At 41.9% G+C, this 17,313-nt stretch overlaps 1 protein-coding gene across 1 annotated transcript in view; it reads left to right on the forward strand.

Moving 5' to 3' along the window:
• b4galt5 (UDP-Gal:betaGlcNAc beta 1,4- galactosyltransferase, polypeptide 5) overlaps nt 1-10,751 on the forward strand; it is a 33,126-nt gene extending 22,375 nt beyond the window's left edge. The window contains exons 2-9 of the mRNA XM_073470694.1: nt 1,656-1,775; nt 2,047-2,160; nt 2,972-3,099; nt 6,372-6,488; nt 6,691-6,878; nt 6,969-7,091; nt 7,566-7,667; nt 8,834-10,751. Coding sequence (XP_073326795.1) covers nt 1,656-1,775; nt 2,047-2,160; nt 2,972-3,099; nt 6,372-6,488; nt 6,691-6,878; nt 6,969-7,091; nt 7,566-7,667; nt 8,834-8,981 — 1,040 coding nt within the window. The 3' untranslated portion in view covers nt 8,982-10,751. The remainder of the gene's footprint in view (nt 1-1,655; nt 1,776-2,046; nt 2,161-2,971; nt 3,100-6,371; nt 6,489-6,690; nt 6,879-6,968; nt 7,092-7,565; nt 7,668-8,833) is intronic.
• The last annotated feature ends 6,562 nt before the right edge of the window (nt 10,752-17,313 follow it).

Consider the following 17,313-nt stretch of genomic DNA (forward strand, 5'->3'; position numbering starts at 1 on the left):
TGAGATGCATAGATCTCAATATGTTTGGCAGGCATGACTAGGAGATAACCAACATGTCAGAATATGTTGGTGCCTGCAGGACTGGATCACACTCCAGAAGCCTCTTAGCATTTTTCCATCATATGGTGCCTCACAAGGGCATCAGTGAAAGTGTGAGTGTGGTTTTGTGCATGCAGGATATGTGTGTCTGTTGATCCTCTTCTGCATGTGCGACAGTGAGGCTGAACAGGATCTACAGTAGTCTGTGTTTCTTATTTTCCTTTTTCATTATTATTATTATTATCCTTTGCAGATTTGCTTCAGCTGCACTGTGATATTTGCGTGTTGCAGAGGTAAAATGAGAACATTGATTTCAGTTACCGCTTAGCCACTAGTCTCTAGTCCTGCAAGCCCGGCAGTTTGTACAAAACAAGATGAATGTGATGGAAACTGTAATACAATTACTAATGACAAATCACATCCTGTAGATTTTTAGCTCAGCCGTATGAATGCACGTGCACCAGAGCACGCACGCAGACACACATCTATGTTCATCCGCAGAAGGGTGTGGATCATATTGGGATTGCTTTAAGATAGATACTGATTGGATTAACGGCCAGAGATTGTGCAGTTGGATACAGATTCACTGAGGCACAGATCCATCACTTTGGCAGCATTGTGCTGGCATGCTGCGCCAAATAAAGAAACAGGAGTTGTAGTCAAGTTATTCCAGGAGTTTTTTGATAAATGGTCTTTTTTTTGCCTCCGGTGATGGTTTGACATCAGACGCTTGTGTGAATCACAATTCTAGAGAATGCGGAACCCACAGCTTTTTACAGTACATGCACATGCTTGTGCAAGCCTGCATTTGAGATGTAGGCGTGAGAATGAGGTTAGCTAGGACCGAGGGTTGCTCACAGTTAGACCGTTGCCCTATCTTTGTTACCGTGCACCGCTCCTCATTGGCACCTGCCAATCCACTGAACAGCTGTGGTGAGATATTTCAAACATGATTTGAGGATGTTGCGGGTCACTTTTGTGCATTGAAATGTGCATTGCAAACATTGCACTCTTTTAATGCATATCATGGTGTTTTGCAGATGGACTGAAGCACAGAATTAAACTTTCAGCGCTTCCTCTTTGCAGGACTCCATATTGACTGAAAATAGTCAACCAACAAGTCCTTTCAGATTACTTCTCAGTACTTAAATTAGTTTGAGTTGCAACTTCTTCTTCTTTCCTCGTCCTTCCCCATCATCATAGACTTTTGTTGTCTTGTCTGGGTTGGAATGAAAGCCCTTCATTTTTGGTAGAAAAGTCCCCTCGCTATGTCACCAAGGCAGATCATTTGGTTTTTTTCAGGTCAAGTAGAAGAGCATGGCAAACATGAACATTGTTTGAGATTGTTTCTCACACAAGGAGGAGGAATGACAGGAGGAAATGTTTGTCATTAGTTTAAAAACTTTTGAAGATAAGGATGTCTGTTTCGTCTATTTATCTTTTATAAATAGCTGTTTGCATGTATGCACTATCATACGCTGATAAGCCTAAGGAGGTACTGTTTCATGCTGTTTACCCTTCCTGCTTTACTCCATTTTTTGGTAATGTGACTTTCACCATGTGTCCAAGAATAACATGGCTAAACTCTTCGTCCTTTTTTCCCCCTCTGTCTACAGTGAATGAGTATGTGTTCATGGTCCAAGCCAGAGGGATCCAGATCAGAGAGAACGTGAAGAACATCGGGGCTCAGGTTCTGGAGCAGGTGGTGAGGGGGGCATACAGCATCAATGGCACAGGTAAGAATGTACACCTTTATACACCGAGATGTATTTTGAACGCTTAGTTATGTGGACATGAACAGTTTCCACCCGGGTTGAATAAACAAAGTAAAGCTGTTGTCCTTGAATCACCCCTAGGTTTACTGTGACTCACTCAAGTGTTTAGAGCACTTAGCTTGATGAACAATAAGATATAAAAGCATAAAAAGAAAAATAGAGTATGAAGATAAAGTCTGGTTTAAACTGCCGCTGGTGGTGATGGTTTTATATGTATGTGTGTGGAATGCAGATTATTCTTATGACTTCAACGTGAGTGAGAGTGATGCTCCTCCCACCACATACCTCCCTGAAGACTTCACCTACCTCCCCTCTCAGGTCTGCCCCGAGAGGTTGCTCTCCATGAGTAAGTGCACTGTTAATGTTTTGATTCAAATTGTGTCTTTTAAAGGTCCCATGTCTTTTTTTAATTTATTATAAAGCAAGTTTAGGGGCTATATAAATACGTCAGGACTTTCTGTAAAGGTTGTGATGTCACAACTATACAGTCACCGCCCACAGCAAGCTCCTGCTGGCAGAGCTGATGCAGAATAAGCGGTGCCTTCTCAGGCCACTGAGCTGACCAATCGGCACAGACTGTACTTTTCGGGAGTGGAGTCTTAAAGAGACATTCAGTAATATGGAGGGTATCAGTGGCTGTCTGGCTGCAGTAACGGATAGTTTGAGAAAAACATGTTTTTTTTACTTAAAAGCATGTAAACCTTTTATCGTAGACTCTTCAGCTTTTCTTGGCCTTGAAAAATGTTGCCTTAAGTGAACTTATATTATGCTTGTGTACATATTTGCTCTTATAATGAGTAGCTGAACGGTTGAGAACTTGTGTTTTGTTTCAGCTTTGATTGATGGTGCATGCAAATATGTTGTAATGGCACAGAATAGCTTAAACAAGCCATTTGTGCCCCAGATTGCTCTACTGTTAAAGGCTTTGACGAGCATTGTTCTTTTGTCCCCTCCTCCCTCCATCTCCTCTCCTCTTTCTATTGCCATTAACATTTTATTCCTTTAATCTTTTCCTCTCATTTCTCTCTGTTCTCTCTTATTCACATACCCGTCATGGCTCTCTCTCTTTCTCGCTTCCTTATTCTCGTGGCTATTTCTGGCTCATACAATCTGTCTCCTTTTCCTCTACCTCTCTCTTTCTCCCTCGACACACACAGAGGGCAGGTTGGAGGTGAATATGAGTGAGGTATCTTTGGAGGAGGTGGAGAGATCCTTGCTGGAGGGAGAGCCTAGCATAGCCCCAGGAGGCTACTGGAAGCCCGACGACTGTTTACCTCGCTGGAAGGTAAGTGTGGATGTGATTTTGTTAAGAGGAGTGTTGGCTGAAAAGCACTGTGGGATACATAGACGGGGGAGTTGAGGCACACAATGCAGATGCTTCCATGCATGCCGCGAGGGGTCAGTGAATGGTTTTAGCATGAAAATGATCCAGATCTCCTTGCAAAACACCTCTGGGTAAATGTTTGAGAGCAATGGTTCATCCCTTCCGCAGAGTTTAGAGACTTGCAGAATAAACTGTAAGGGGGCTTTGAAGCTCCTCTGTCAGCCCATTGTGTCCCACACCCATTGTGTTACTCCTGTAATTTGTCACCAATCTGTACGTTTTTGGATATTTTCAGTATAATTTGCTGTAGTTTGGCAATACAAGCTGCAGTTAAACACAAAACAGAACTCGATGTGCTCTAAGATTACAGCAATATACTGTATTTTTTCCAAATAAAGTGTCACTATCACATATGCTAAAACACAGATCTTGTAGTGAGCAGTTTAATTGAAAATTACATTATGCTAAAGTATTCCAAACAACTCTGTAAATAAGACGTACCATGTCATTCTCAGAAATGGACATTGCTGTCAAATATTTTGCATAAATTTGTATTGCTTTAGGTTCAAGGTATCTTTGACTGTATCCAAATGTCTGGACTTCACCGCTCTTGCAAACTCTCTGACTTTGCAGGAGCGTTCGCGGGAAGTACGCGAGTGCTGAGAAATGTCCAAACACACAGTTCATCCAGTCCACAAGGGCCATCAAGCCAACTTTCTGCAGACTATGAATGTGTCCGCTTAGGATGCGGACACTTATTATGAATGTGTGAAACAATTACTTTATTAAAACATTACTTGAATCATCTAGAAGGCTAGAAGTAATATTCAACCTCATCATTTAACGGCAATATGTTGTATAGGCTGTAAGGGTAATCAAAATGCATTTTATTATTGGAGTCTTCCAAAGAGGTCATCAAAGAGGCTATCAAAAGAGGTAGAAGTTATGAAATGCATTTTGTTATTGTAGTTTTCAGGCCCATCAATCAGCTGCTTATATTTGCCTTGCAGTCTCATGTCCACGCAACCTTAATGAAGTCCAGAGGGTTGACGTTTCAATTCATCTCCAAGGTGCAATTTGTTGTACTGCCAGCAGTCACCACACTCAGGCAAAAATAACCAAAAAACAAGAAAGAAAATACAACAATAAATACAAAAGATCACATCACATTAAGTTATTTTAAAGGCCAATCGCAGCAGGTAGAAATGAGGTAGAAAAGTCTTTGCATGTTGGCAAAATGTCTCCAAACCTCAGCCGATCACATTGAATTTACTAGATGAAAACATCCCACTGTGCATGAGAGAGAGACAGAGGTAATGGCGATGACAGTAATCCATGTCCAATTCTGGAAGTTTGCAGCATTCACAGTCCAATGATACAGTGCAAATTCAGTAACTGGCATGTCTAACACATGTCCCATGCGCAAAGTACAGTATGTGTCATACATGCTTTTACACCGCTCGCCTGCTGATTCTGTTGCTCACTGTGCAAATCAGGATGATGCAGTTGGTCTGTCCCACATTCAAATGCAAAAAAATGTACACATGCAGTCATATGTCACTAAGTATTACACAAAACATGAATTCAACCCTTTCTGTGTGCCCTGCAGCTTTGTTTCATGCTTGAACCAGCCTCATCCACCAGCCTCTTTTTATCACTCTGTTTTTTGGTCCAACAGTGGAATCGTGCCTGCCATCTGTCTGTCTGTCGGTCTCTCACATTCATTTGCCCTGAGGGACTTTTTTTTTTTGGACCACCAGATCTTTATCACCCTCTCTTTTGTTTCCCAGCAAATCTATCGCTCTCATCAACCTCAGTAGTTTCTCTTACTTAGTAACACATTGTTTTCCATTTCGCTGGTTTTTTGTTCCTTGCTGTGACAGTTTTACCTTTTATTGAGTTTCAAAAGAAGCTGAAAAGCAGGGGCTGTCATCAGGACTGCTCTGTGGGGAAAAATAAACACCTTAGACATTTAGTGCCTCGGTGCTTCTATGATTGATGCATGCCAGATCTCATTGTAGAAATGAGATTTCAATAACCTGCCGCGTATTTGTCATGAGTCTTTATGGTAATTACTGTGGTTTGGCACTGTCTTCACCCACACCCATTTATCTCCTGCTGAGCGATCACAACACTCAGAAACATTAACGCTGTGCCTATATAACAGTTTACTTTAGCCCAGTTCCACTGCAGGAACTTTCACAGGGACTATGAACCTTTTGGAGGAACTCAATACGTTTCCGCTGCAGGGACCAGGATCCAACTCAAGTACTGGGACATTATTTTACCCCCCAAAAAAGTCCCTTCACAGGGGGTAGTCATTTCTAAAAGTACAGGAACATTATGGGTGGGGTTTGCAGCGCTGAACATTTTGACTATTTGTTCAGCATTTTAATTTGACCACCATTTTAAAACAAAGGAACCTAAAAAAGAAGAAAGGGTCATAACGTCACTGAATCTTGCTTTGGTGCCAGACTGTGGTGACAGCTGTGTTGAAGTATACGGGAGATGCATGGTGAAACACACTGATACCCAGCATATCTACGTCACATGACTTCTGATGAAGAAATGCCAGAAAATGAAAGAACACACTTCAGAGGGTCAACCACAGATTGTTTTTTCAAAATGATTGACAGGGCTAACAATATCGTGATCAAATGGAGCAGACACGAGCAAGTATTGCTGATGAGACTCCTGCGAACAGGAGCCTTTCCCAAACAAAGTGGAGGAACAAACAACATTCATTCATTAACCTACTCTCTGAAGTGTGTTCTTTCATTTTATGTCAGCATTTCTTCATCAGAAGTCAAACAACGTAGATATGTTGGGTTTTAGTGTGTTTCTCAAAGCATCTCCTGTAGACTGGAATAGGGCCGACACTACAGTCTGGCACCAAAGCAAGACTCAGTCATGCTTCGGTGCTTACTTCTTTTTTAGGTTCCTTGCTGTAAACCAGTTTGTTTTTCGTCCATTGTGCACATCATCGTGGCGTTACAAAGACAATATCTGAAAGATGGAGCGATTATATTGTTGACGCTTAAAGTTGCGTCAGCAGACTAAATTTGCCTAATCTTCATGGTGGAAACACAGACAACAACTACTTCATGGAAAAGTACTTCCTTGGAACCAAAAGTTCTGAGTGCTGTGGGTGGAAACGTCCCTTTTGTTGTACACACATTTATGTGCATGTCATTTCATCTACATTGATCTATTATCCATTTTGTGTCCCTTAGGTGGCAATCCTTGTCCCATTCAGGAACCGACATGAACACTTACCCATTCTAATGAGACACCTGGTGCCAGTGCTACAGAAACAGAGACTCCAGTTTGCCTTTTATCTCATAGAGCAGGTATGCACACACCTAACTGACAGATTCCCTTGTGTGAAGTCCAAACAGTTACTGAAAGTGAGTTTCGTTCTCAGCTAATAATAATATCTGTGTTTTACAGCAGATAGCAGGTTGAAACGGATGTGCAAAACAAGCTTTTAGATGACACCCTATGAAGAAAGGAATTTATTATAATATGAAAATATCTCATTTTTTTCTTTAGGGGGGCACGGAGCCTTTTAACCGAGCCATGTTGTTCAACGTGGGCTTCAAGGAGGCCATGAAGGACCTGGATTGGGACTGTCTGATCTTCCACGATGTGGACCACCTCATGGAGAATGACAGAAACTACTACGGCTGCACAGACATGCCCCGACACTTTGCGGTCAAACTTGACAAGTACTCCTACATGTGAGCCCTGATTCTGTCTCTATAGGCGTATACACAGTAAATGTATCCCTTACTTAATACGAATTTAATATATGTAATTGTCCCCCCTAGGCTTCCATATAATGAGTTCTTTGGTGGGGTCAGCGGCATGACGGTGAAGCAGTTCAAAAAGATTAATGGATTTCCTAATGCATTCTGGGGCTGGGGAGGAGAGGACGATGACCTCTGGAACAGGTGAGGCGAACACACACACACACACACACACACACACACACACACACACACACACACACACACACACACACACACACACACACACAGACATTGCAGAGCTTACAGTATCACTGACATTAGGCTTGCTCAAAAGATGGGCTAGGTCAGTTGGCACACAGCAGGCTTTTGCAATACCTTTTGTGTTGTTTTTTCCTTTGCCACACACCATTGTTGCCCCTCCCTCCACCTACACAGCTCCCAGGCAGCTGTACACACTCAGGGCTCTCAATATACATCGGCAGCTCTAATTGATTGTTGTGTAATGTTTCTATATGTTTGTGTGCAATTACTGTGAAACCTTCCCCTAATGTATTTCTTGTTATGTATTGCACACAGTGGTAATATGATCATTTTGCCTTCTATGAAAACATGACTATGCTTGCTGAGCTTGCCTGTGTACACTGTAGCTTAATGAGCATTAAATATTTGTTTTAGGGTGCGGTATGCCAACTACACAGTAAGTAGACCGCGCGGAGACCAGGGACGATACATGTCAATTCCACATCACCATCGCGGGGAAGTCCAGTTCCTGGGAAGGTTGGTGCACACACACACACACACACACACACACACACACACACACACACACACACACAGACACACACACACACACACACACACACACACACACACACACCCTTTGGTTAAAAGTTGAAGCTGATAATTGGAATGAGGCTTAGGCTCATGTGGTGTAAGCCAGTCACATGAACAGCCAGAACAGTGACTTTGAGAGAATTTCAACTCTTTCAAAGACTTTGCATGTGATGTGCTTGTATGCTTCAAGGCTGAATTCCGATCATGCTCTCTCTGCTCAAATTCTAAGTTACTTAAAATGGCCAAAGGAGTAAATGCTTGTTTCATTTGTTAATAAGAAATGTTAAGGAGTTGATACTAGGTAGATAACATACAAATAATGAAAATAAAAATGTAAAAGTTTGTCTTTGTAAATATCAGAAATGTCTTATAAAAACTGTCATGAAATCCAGTCAGTGTTGTTAAAAAGTACCCAAAAGTCATGCTAGAGTAAAAGTAAAGATATTGTGTTAAAATATTTCTTTTAAAATTGAAAGTCAATCAATCAAATAGTACTTGAGTAAAAGTCTTGATTATCAAAAGTAAAGTAAGTACAAGTAAAAATAAACTTTACATGTATTTACATGTATGTAAATATTGCATACTATGGGTTGACCAATTATCGGCCTGGCCAGTTGTCAGATCAGACATTCAGACTACCTGAATCTGTTTGTTTTTTGTTTTGTATCCGATTGTCGATTAAAATATGTTTATTTAAAAATGCATTCATTTGGTTCTGATGCAGCATGCAAGCAAGTAACTAAAGTTATCAAATTAATGTAGTTGGTATGCAAAAGTATGATCTTTGCCTCCAAAATGTAGTGGAGTGGAAAATGGAAATACTCAAGTAAAGTACAAGTACCTCAAAAGTACCTCAAACTGATGATTAATCATTCCCAGAGAGCACATAATTCAACTCACCTTTGCCTTCTATTAACGCTTTGCAGGATGATAAAACCTGTTCGTCAACATCTAACTCATTGTCTATTACTGCTTGGTTGCCGCTGAGTCTAACTTGTCGAACCTGAATATTAAACTTACACTCCATTGCCCTGTAGCAAACTGTTTCCTCTCCTCTCCTCTCCTCTCCTCTCCTCTCCTCTCCTCTGATCGATTGTTTCTTCTTGCAGGTATAGTCTACTACGCCACTCAAAGGAGAGACAGAAAGTGGATGGTCTCAACAACCTAAACTACTCCCCCCTAGTGTCCAGGAGGCCTCTCTACACCAACATCACAGTCGGCTTGAGCAGAAAGCTTGCACCCGTAGCTGACTACTGACGTAGGCACAGCTGGACTGCAAAAACACCTGGGAATCAAAGTCCTCTGGGACATCAGCCATATTTCACCAGTTGCAGCACTGCTTAGGACTTTTCAGTTGATTGATCCTTTGCTTTGTTTTTGTTTGTATGCAAAAAAAAAAAAAATAAGGAGACTCAAATAAGTATGTTGGAATAATCATTTAAGAAATTAAGGATTAATGCTGCACTTGCTTGTGCCACAGTCCATCACTCCTCTCATCTGGGCTTATCTAGCGTTCAAGTCTCCACATGCCTTTTGCACCATTTTGGCCTTCAACATCCATCCATTCATTCATTTTCTATTCAGTCAACAATCAGCTCAGCCCTACGCTATTGTGCTTCTTTTTTTGTTTTTTTAAATAGGCCATGACACAAGTGCACATTCCTGACGTGGTCCCCGAGGCTTTGATTTGTTCATTATTCTTACTTTGCTCTTGCACTTCTCATGTTAACAAATGCAGTAAACCTGTGAAAACATTTGCATGCACACACACGACCACACAGCAACGTTAGTCGAGTGGACTTTGCAGCTGGTTCTGCAGAAGGTATGCCAAATCTGCAAGCGAAGAGACAAGAGAAAATGATATTAAAACAAGAGTGCGTGTTTTCAGTCATGTATACTGTATGTGAAATAGTTAACTAAGTTGAGAGCCTGTTAATACCGTCATCTCTTCCCAACTATAGTTTGTCCTGTGAACATGCCATGTAAAAACTGTGATGTTTGTGTTTGCATAGTTGCATTGGATGTTCTGGCTGCCTGCAAGTGGCTGTATGTTGGAGAGCAATGCTCACACTGTTAGCAATAAGCTGTAATATCCGACAGCAGAACTTAGACCCGACTTCCTCACTATACAGATGCAATAGCATGGGTGCTAGCAAACCCTTATTGGACTACAGAGAAGGAGTGACTGCGTATGCAAACTTCACATTCAACACACCTTTGCCTACACAAACATGCCACCATTTTCACCGCCTGTGCGTGTGTGTGTGTGTTTCCGTGTGTATATAAGTGAGGGAGAGCTATGCAAATGGCCTGTTTGTATCCTGTCATTAGCGCAAAGGTCTTCAGGGTGACCTCGAGGAGATGTCAGCGCCTGAACCTGTGACAGACTGACTGTAGACCTCACTTAGTGTGTGGTGCGCGAGTCCAGGCCAGGGAGAAACAAACCGTCGCCGTTTTATTTTTAGATCCCGCATCCTTAATGTTTACTCACCTTCATTTTTTTTACTGGAGAGAATTGGAGGTAGAGAATACTTGATCGCTGTCACTGTCACTGGTGTTTACAGAAGCTATTGCTTTGTTATTTTTCAGATTGTCTAGTGTTTGTAATACTGTTAGCCAGCCCTCCTCCACTGCGGGTGCTGTGAAAACTGTATCTTTACAACAACCAATCTATGGCTGCCTTTATTTTTTTTAACTGACACGTCTTTATCTAGACGTGGATAGGAAAAATTTAAATGAATATCTAAGACGTTAGGTGAACCACTGATTAGCTTTGCTCGCTTGTGGCCAGGCTTTAGCCAGTGAGTTTCTCTGTGGAAATCAAACTTCAGGATGATGGTCGAAGTCGAGGTTTTGTTCAGTGGCATGCAGCCTAACACTGTGCATCGACACAGCAGGCAGTTGCTATAATATCCCCTCTCTGGTCTGTGTGTTTGACAGTGTTGACTTTGAGTAAAATATCCCAATACTGTAAACGTGGTTCCGTTCAAAGAAAAAAACAAACAAAAAAAAAGATTGCAGACACTTTCTCCTCACTGTCTGTCCTCTAGTCATGCAGCTACTTCATTTCACACAAATCGCCTTGTATGCATTTCTTATGATGTATCTTTTGGGGAAAATGTGGGTGGTTGACAAATTTGTTGTGTTCCCACAATGAAATAAGACATAGAGGCAAAGAGGCAGGACCTCGTTTTATTTATTTGATCTTTTATGGATTATTTTTCTGTAATTGTTCAGTTTTTTATTTTTCTTGCGGTTGATGTGATGATTTAGTCGGTGACACATGACAGACTGTGTTAGATGCACTGAAACTTGTAGTTATGTGTAATTGTGTGGGGTTGTGAGGTTCAGGTCTGTGTAAACGGGGGAGCTGTTCCATTTCATTTAGACTTCCCTCTTTACGACACACATGTCTGGTTTTGATGAAATGGAACTGGACATGTAGCCTGGTGTGTATTAATCTGCTCAACAGACATGTTGGAGGAGGCCATTTTGTGTGACAACCACAGGAAGAGCAAGACACCTAATCAGAAAATGCTTCTGGTCGCTGTCCTCCACTGAGCACCTCCTCTATACTAATTGATAATGAATGGTGCTGACCTTCCAGAGTTCCCTTCGAGGGATTCTCTCTCTACCTGCTTATTGGAACCAATCCTAACATCATAAAGGCTGGTCTCAGCAGGCAAAACATCCCTCAAAATGTTATGGCTCTGTCATCTCTAGTTCCAACCTGCATATTAGCGGGGTAGATATTCTGTGTTTTGACATGCTGCCTTTTCATCTTGCCAGGTGAAGCTAATTTGTGCATTTGTTCTTCTGGTTCATTGCCACAAACAGAAGCACGTGTTTACCTCCTAGCCAGTGACTCAGGAGGTGCTCAGTGGAAGTCATGGACAGTAGCAGCATTTGTGTTAAGTTTTCTTTTCCATGTGTGTTTGAGTGAAATGGCTAAACCTTTCAGTCCTCCATCTAGATTTTGAAGTGGGTTTTTTTTTTCTTTTCATTTTGTTTTCCCGCACTGATAAGAAAGTGATCTCTAGTGACCTGGTTGCGAACAACTCGCAGGTTCATTTCAAGTTCTTGAAACTTAACACGATACACTGTATTTTCTGCTTTTATTTTTTCATTGCTTTAACTAAAATTAAGCAGCTAGACAGACAATGTAGAAAAAGCCAAATGGTTTGAGTTCAAGTGTTTCGGGTGAATATTCAGACCTCGAGCGCCCTCTCAATATAAAGAGGGCCCTCGTAGATATTCTTAGAACGAGCAGCTTCTACAGCCAACGACATAATCAACAAGATGGCTTTTCTGTTAGAAGTGACCAGGGCAAATCTGTCAGCACTCTCTTGCTTTTCATTTAAAAACAGGAAATGGAGTTCTGTGGTGATAAGAGCATGCTGGCTAGTCTTGCCCCTGTCATATATACTGTACATGCTCTCAGTACAGACAAAGACCGAGCCCGCTGCTCACTCAAGAGGCTTCGTCATAGCATAATCTCACCTGCTCTGATCCATTCTGTGCCAGTTTAAATGAAGTTACCATTCTTTGGGCATCTGACAAGACTGGCGGCCTTAAAAGCTTCTTAATTTATTGCAGTGTTTTTTCACTTGAGTGTTTTTTTTTTTGTTTTTTTTTATAAGCGAAAATATTTAAATTGAGAAAAAGTGTATATCAAGAAAAATGATCATTGTAAATATTGTGTGTGTAGTGTTTTAGAAATTCTATAAGGTCTTAAATCACTACAGATGCTAGCATAAAGAACAAGGCTTTTGGAGGGATTTGGCTCGGGGGTTGATCTGGTGCCATTTAAGTGCTAGTGAAGCTTACACAGCGACATCAATGTTTTTACATCACAGCTTCTCAGCACCTCCTTTTTGTAAAAATAAAAAAAATATCCTTACTCCATGAATTCTCGATTTCTCTCACAATCTGAGCTGTTCTGCACTCCTGAGGCCTCGCTGATCTTTACATGCTGTAGCAGTTGAAGAGACATATCGTGGCAGACGTAGGCATCGAACTTCAAATTAAAGTTCGGTGTCCTTGTTCCTGCGCGTGATGTCTCTTTGATAGTGACAGCAGTTGGGGTAAGGTGCAGGTCGGAGGGAAGCACTGCAGGATGGCGACGTGTCAGCCAAAAACACCATATGCTTACAATGCAATGAAACACAGGCACCCAAACCAGCGACACAATCCACTCTAAAATCCACAGATTCATTTTTTTGTATGAAAGCTAACTTTAAAAAAAAAATTTAAAAAAAGATACAGACTGCTAAATTTAAAATATCTCTTCTCTGATTGTAAGGAGAGAAATTCTCCTTGAATTGAAGCCATTTGAAGCCACTTGTCAAAACTTGATGTCAGCCTTATGTGGATCTGTTTGTGTATCGGCATATTATCTTTTGATTATCAAAATTTGTATGATGGAGATTTTCTTTTATACCATCATTGTTATTGTCAAAGTACACCAATAAAATGAAACTTGTAAAGATACTGATCCTGCCTGAGTTTCACTTCTGTTTTGTGTGCTGGGGTCCATCTATTTTAAGTGAACCACTGCCTTCTGCCCAAGCACTCCCTCACAGTGTGGTCAGTGGCTCCATTTTATATGTTGAGACTAATAATGTGGTTATACTGCTGCACAGGGTGTAAACGTGCACAGAGGCATGCTTGCTGTAAAGGGGACATTTCGTTCACACTTCATTACTTATACAAAACCAAGAGCACAAACTAGCCACAGTTAGAGCGTGAGCTGCCAGTGAAAGGGCTCCACTGGGAGTATTATATTGTAGTTTCAAACAGCTGCTGATACTTTCTGTATCCTGTATGGTCTGTACGGTACTGTAAAATTCGGAGGCGTTCACTGAGTGTACTCAGTTTTGAAATGCTTATCTTGTTAACTTTGTATAATGGGAGAAATTGTCCTCTAAAAATATCCTTAACTAAGTTTCCTTGTACTTTGAAGACTGAATGCCGATGTGTAGGCAGGGACATAGAGAGCATCACGTCCCCTCTTAAATACTCACAAACAGAGGATTATTGTCTGTGTTTTTGGCTCTTGTGATCCACAGTTAGCAACAAAATCCCATCATCTTGGGGCCAGATTCCTCACACTTCTTTAAATAGTCCCTCTTTCCACTCTTGTCATTGTGAGTGCTCTGCTGACAGTTTCTGTGTGTGTGTGTGTGTGTGTGTGTGCGCGCGCGTGTGCATGTGTGTGTACATACACATCCGGAGCCTGAGACAAAGATGATGCTTGTCGGGATTGTCCAGCCTGTCACCCATAGAAGAAAAACCAGGAGCAAAATGAGACGCTTCGAAGAGAGGTCACTTAAGATTCATTGAATCAGAGCTGCTCCAGCCCTGTGGCATTTAGCACATTAACTGCGCATCTCTGCTCGTTAACTGAAGTGACAGCTGATAATTTAATCACGCTTTCGGAAAAGGAAATGCCAAGTGGCAAGGAACGGGATATCTATATTGGAGTTTAAATGCATTGTTGCACCACTTCCCACACAGCAAAATGTAACGAAAAGAGGGCCGTGGCTGTAATCATCAGTATATACCATGTGTGAAAATATGCACAAACACCTCCGTTTATCCTCCCGGGGAAGTGCCCCTGCTTCTCAGCTGCTGTGTAACAGTAGTCGCAGTGTGTGTGAAAGTCTTGGCAGAGGCACAGAGCCCGGCTGGAGTAGCCACATCTTAATGGACTCTGAGAAACACAAGGCTTTGGTATGCTAACGCCAGAGTCACTTAGCTGTCAGACACACACAGAGGGCAGCTCTTGAGATCTCAAGAGCTGTTTTGGCATGTGTATCCAACACACGCCAGCACACACATACACATCCGTTATTAATTCATCCACACGCACCCCTTGAGTGTTGTGCATCTCAATGGCTTTGATGTCATTTGTGGCGCTTTTGCCTTTGTACGCCGCCTGTGTGTGTGTGCGTGTCTCCGCACAGTGCCTCAAAATGGAATCTGCATCGGGAAAAAGCTGAATAACTAAATTTGTGGCTTTCGGTGATGCAGAGTCACACTACTCATCCACACTTCCTCTTTGCCCCCGTCTTTGACTGTGTGTGTGCCTCCTCTACACACACTCAACACTGAGAATCAACTGGAGAGACATGCCCTTTAGCTTTCCCAGAATTTCTGGCTTTGTGTGTACCTTCTATATCATATATGTGCTGACATCATGCATTAAAGAGCCTATGCTCTCATATTTGGATGATTGAGTAACAGAGAACAACAGTGCCTCATGGGGAGCTCTGTGTGTGCAACAAGAAGCATGCAGTGGAAGAGGGAAAGCCACAGTTCACATGGGTGCGTGTCATATGAATTTGTTATGTTGCCATGGTGTTACATAACTGTTTGTCATGGTATCAGGTATGAGAATTACCCAGCGTTAAAGCAACCTGCTCCCCCTCCTCTTTGATGCTTTTTTCTCTCATCGTCGTCCTCCCCCTTCTGCTGTTTCTTCTCTGGGTCAGCCATAGGACAGTTTGTGTAGTGCTGCTTCCCAGGGGACGGCAGAGCATCCAGCTGCTGTCAGGCCCCTGGGGTTTCCACTCACACTGCTGCAGTTTGCCCTGTCGCGGCAAACCGTTTGTGCTTGTGTATCTGAGCAGGCATGTATTTTCTTCATCTCCTGTTGTGACTCCTGCCCGCTATCCCGAGAGGACACAGCCGATGGACGAGGAGGTTGTAAACGCATCTGCCTCTGATCCTCACACTCCTCATCCTCCTTGACACCGCTGTGCTCTCTCGTCTCGACGTCCATCCTTTGCTCTCCTGCCTGCCCTGCCCTTGTCACATCCCTGTCTATCAGCTGGAGGATTCCTCTTCAACGAGCCAGGCTCATCCTCTCAGCCCACTGTCGCAGCCACGCTCATCCATTGTGTCTGCTCGTTTTACCATCTCAATGTACTATTTTTTTTTTTGAATTCCTGATTCATCATCTCACTTTCATCGCTCAGACCTCTCCATCCGCTCTGTATTTCCCCTCCAGCGTTTTTATTTTTACGTCTAGCCTCTGGTTTTCATTATGCTGCAATTGCTTCATCCTGTTCTGGTTGCTATGAGATGTTGTCTTTAACAGCTATGTGCTGATGCTGTATAGAAGACCTGCTGACGGGGCTTCAGCGTTGCAAGCTCAACTAATTTTTACAGCTCACTTCACCCTGCTTCATTCATTATCACCGAGTCTCACCCACCCTCTGACTCTATAAACACTAATATCCTCCACACTTTCACCTAATGACCTCACCTTACCATCTGACTGCCTCATGTGACTGGCGAGTCTTGTGAGCTGGTGCAGTTTGCAACTTCAGGAAGATGAATTCATGCTTTTTCAATTGCATTTTCACCAGATGAGGGCCGTTTCCTTTATGTATCACTTTGGTAAAGTCAGGGGTTTTTGAACAAAAATGAATTTCTCTACAAAAACTGCTTACTCTGTGCAGTCACACCTCAGATTCCTGCAGCCAATATGCTGCGCAGCATATATTAATGGTACATTTCTTGTTCCCATTACATGCTGACAGCCAGTTAATCAGTGAGAGATGTTGCTTTCTTAAATTATGCGCTGATACTCTGTGAAAGCTGCAGACAGTGCAACCTGACTACAGGCTTAGTCATAATTCATAATCTGTTGGCTGTCCTAAATCTGTGATAACAGAAATTGAGGGAAATAAATGTGATGCAGCTTTTACTGCTTTTATAAGTCCCTTAGTTTCAGGTTAACACTGTGACTTGCCATTTGTTTTGCCCATAAATTACCTATTGTCAAGGGTGGCCAACAAAGAGTTTATGTTTCTCAAAAGCTCATATATTTTCCAGTCAGTTCAGTTATCTGTAGTCATTTTTCTAAACTTTTTTATTGCCTCTTTCTTTTATTTCGTTGGTCCTATAACCTGTTGGTGAAGGATAGAAACAGTCTGGACAATAATTTAAAGTTCTGTTCAAAGATTATTGTATTGACACAGAGGGATCTGAGTTGTTTTTGTGACCCCGGAAATCGAGGAGCATATTCAACCCACCTGACCATATCTAAGCAAGCGAACATTAACTGCTATGGTTTATACTGAAGATGGACCATCTTTAGTAACCACTGCCATCAACATAAAGTATGATAAAAATGTTTGATTGATTTGATTTCCACGATACTTCGATGAAGGATGGGTTTTGGCCCAGAGTAGACCCCATTAACTTTTGGTGCAGATCCGGTTAAAGGACGGATCCAGGAATTTTTCCTCACTTTTTTTTAACATCGCGAGATAGGGTGTTTTTTAAAAATTTTCATTAACATCTCAGGGAATAATACATGGATCTTGATAAGAAAAGGCTGTCATCTATGAGTACAATTTGATGCAGATTGCAGATCCTAGATCTGGTGATCTTAAATTATGGTTCAGAAGTATATTGATACAGGGCTCTAAAATTTAATAATGGATTTGGCTTGATTGAATTAAAGGGGACTGTTAGGCCTTGGGTGTGATATGCACTCCAATGTATTTATTGTCAATTCCACATAGGTTTTAAACTTATCGCATTTGATTGAATTAGCCTTGTTATTAATAGTGTCATT

This window comes from Pagrus major, chromosome 7 (genome assembly GCF_040436345.1).
Source record: "Pagrus major chromosome 7, Pma_NU_1.0".
Lineage (NCBI taxonomy): Eukaryota > Metazoa > Chordata > Actinopteri > Spariformes > Sparidae > Pagrus > Pagrus major.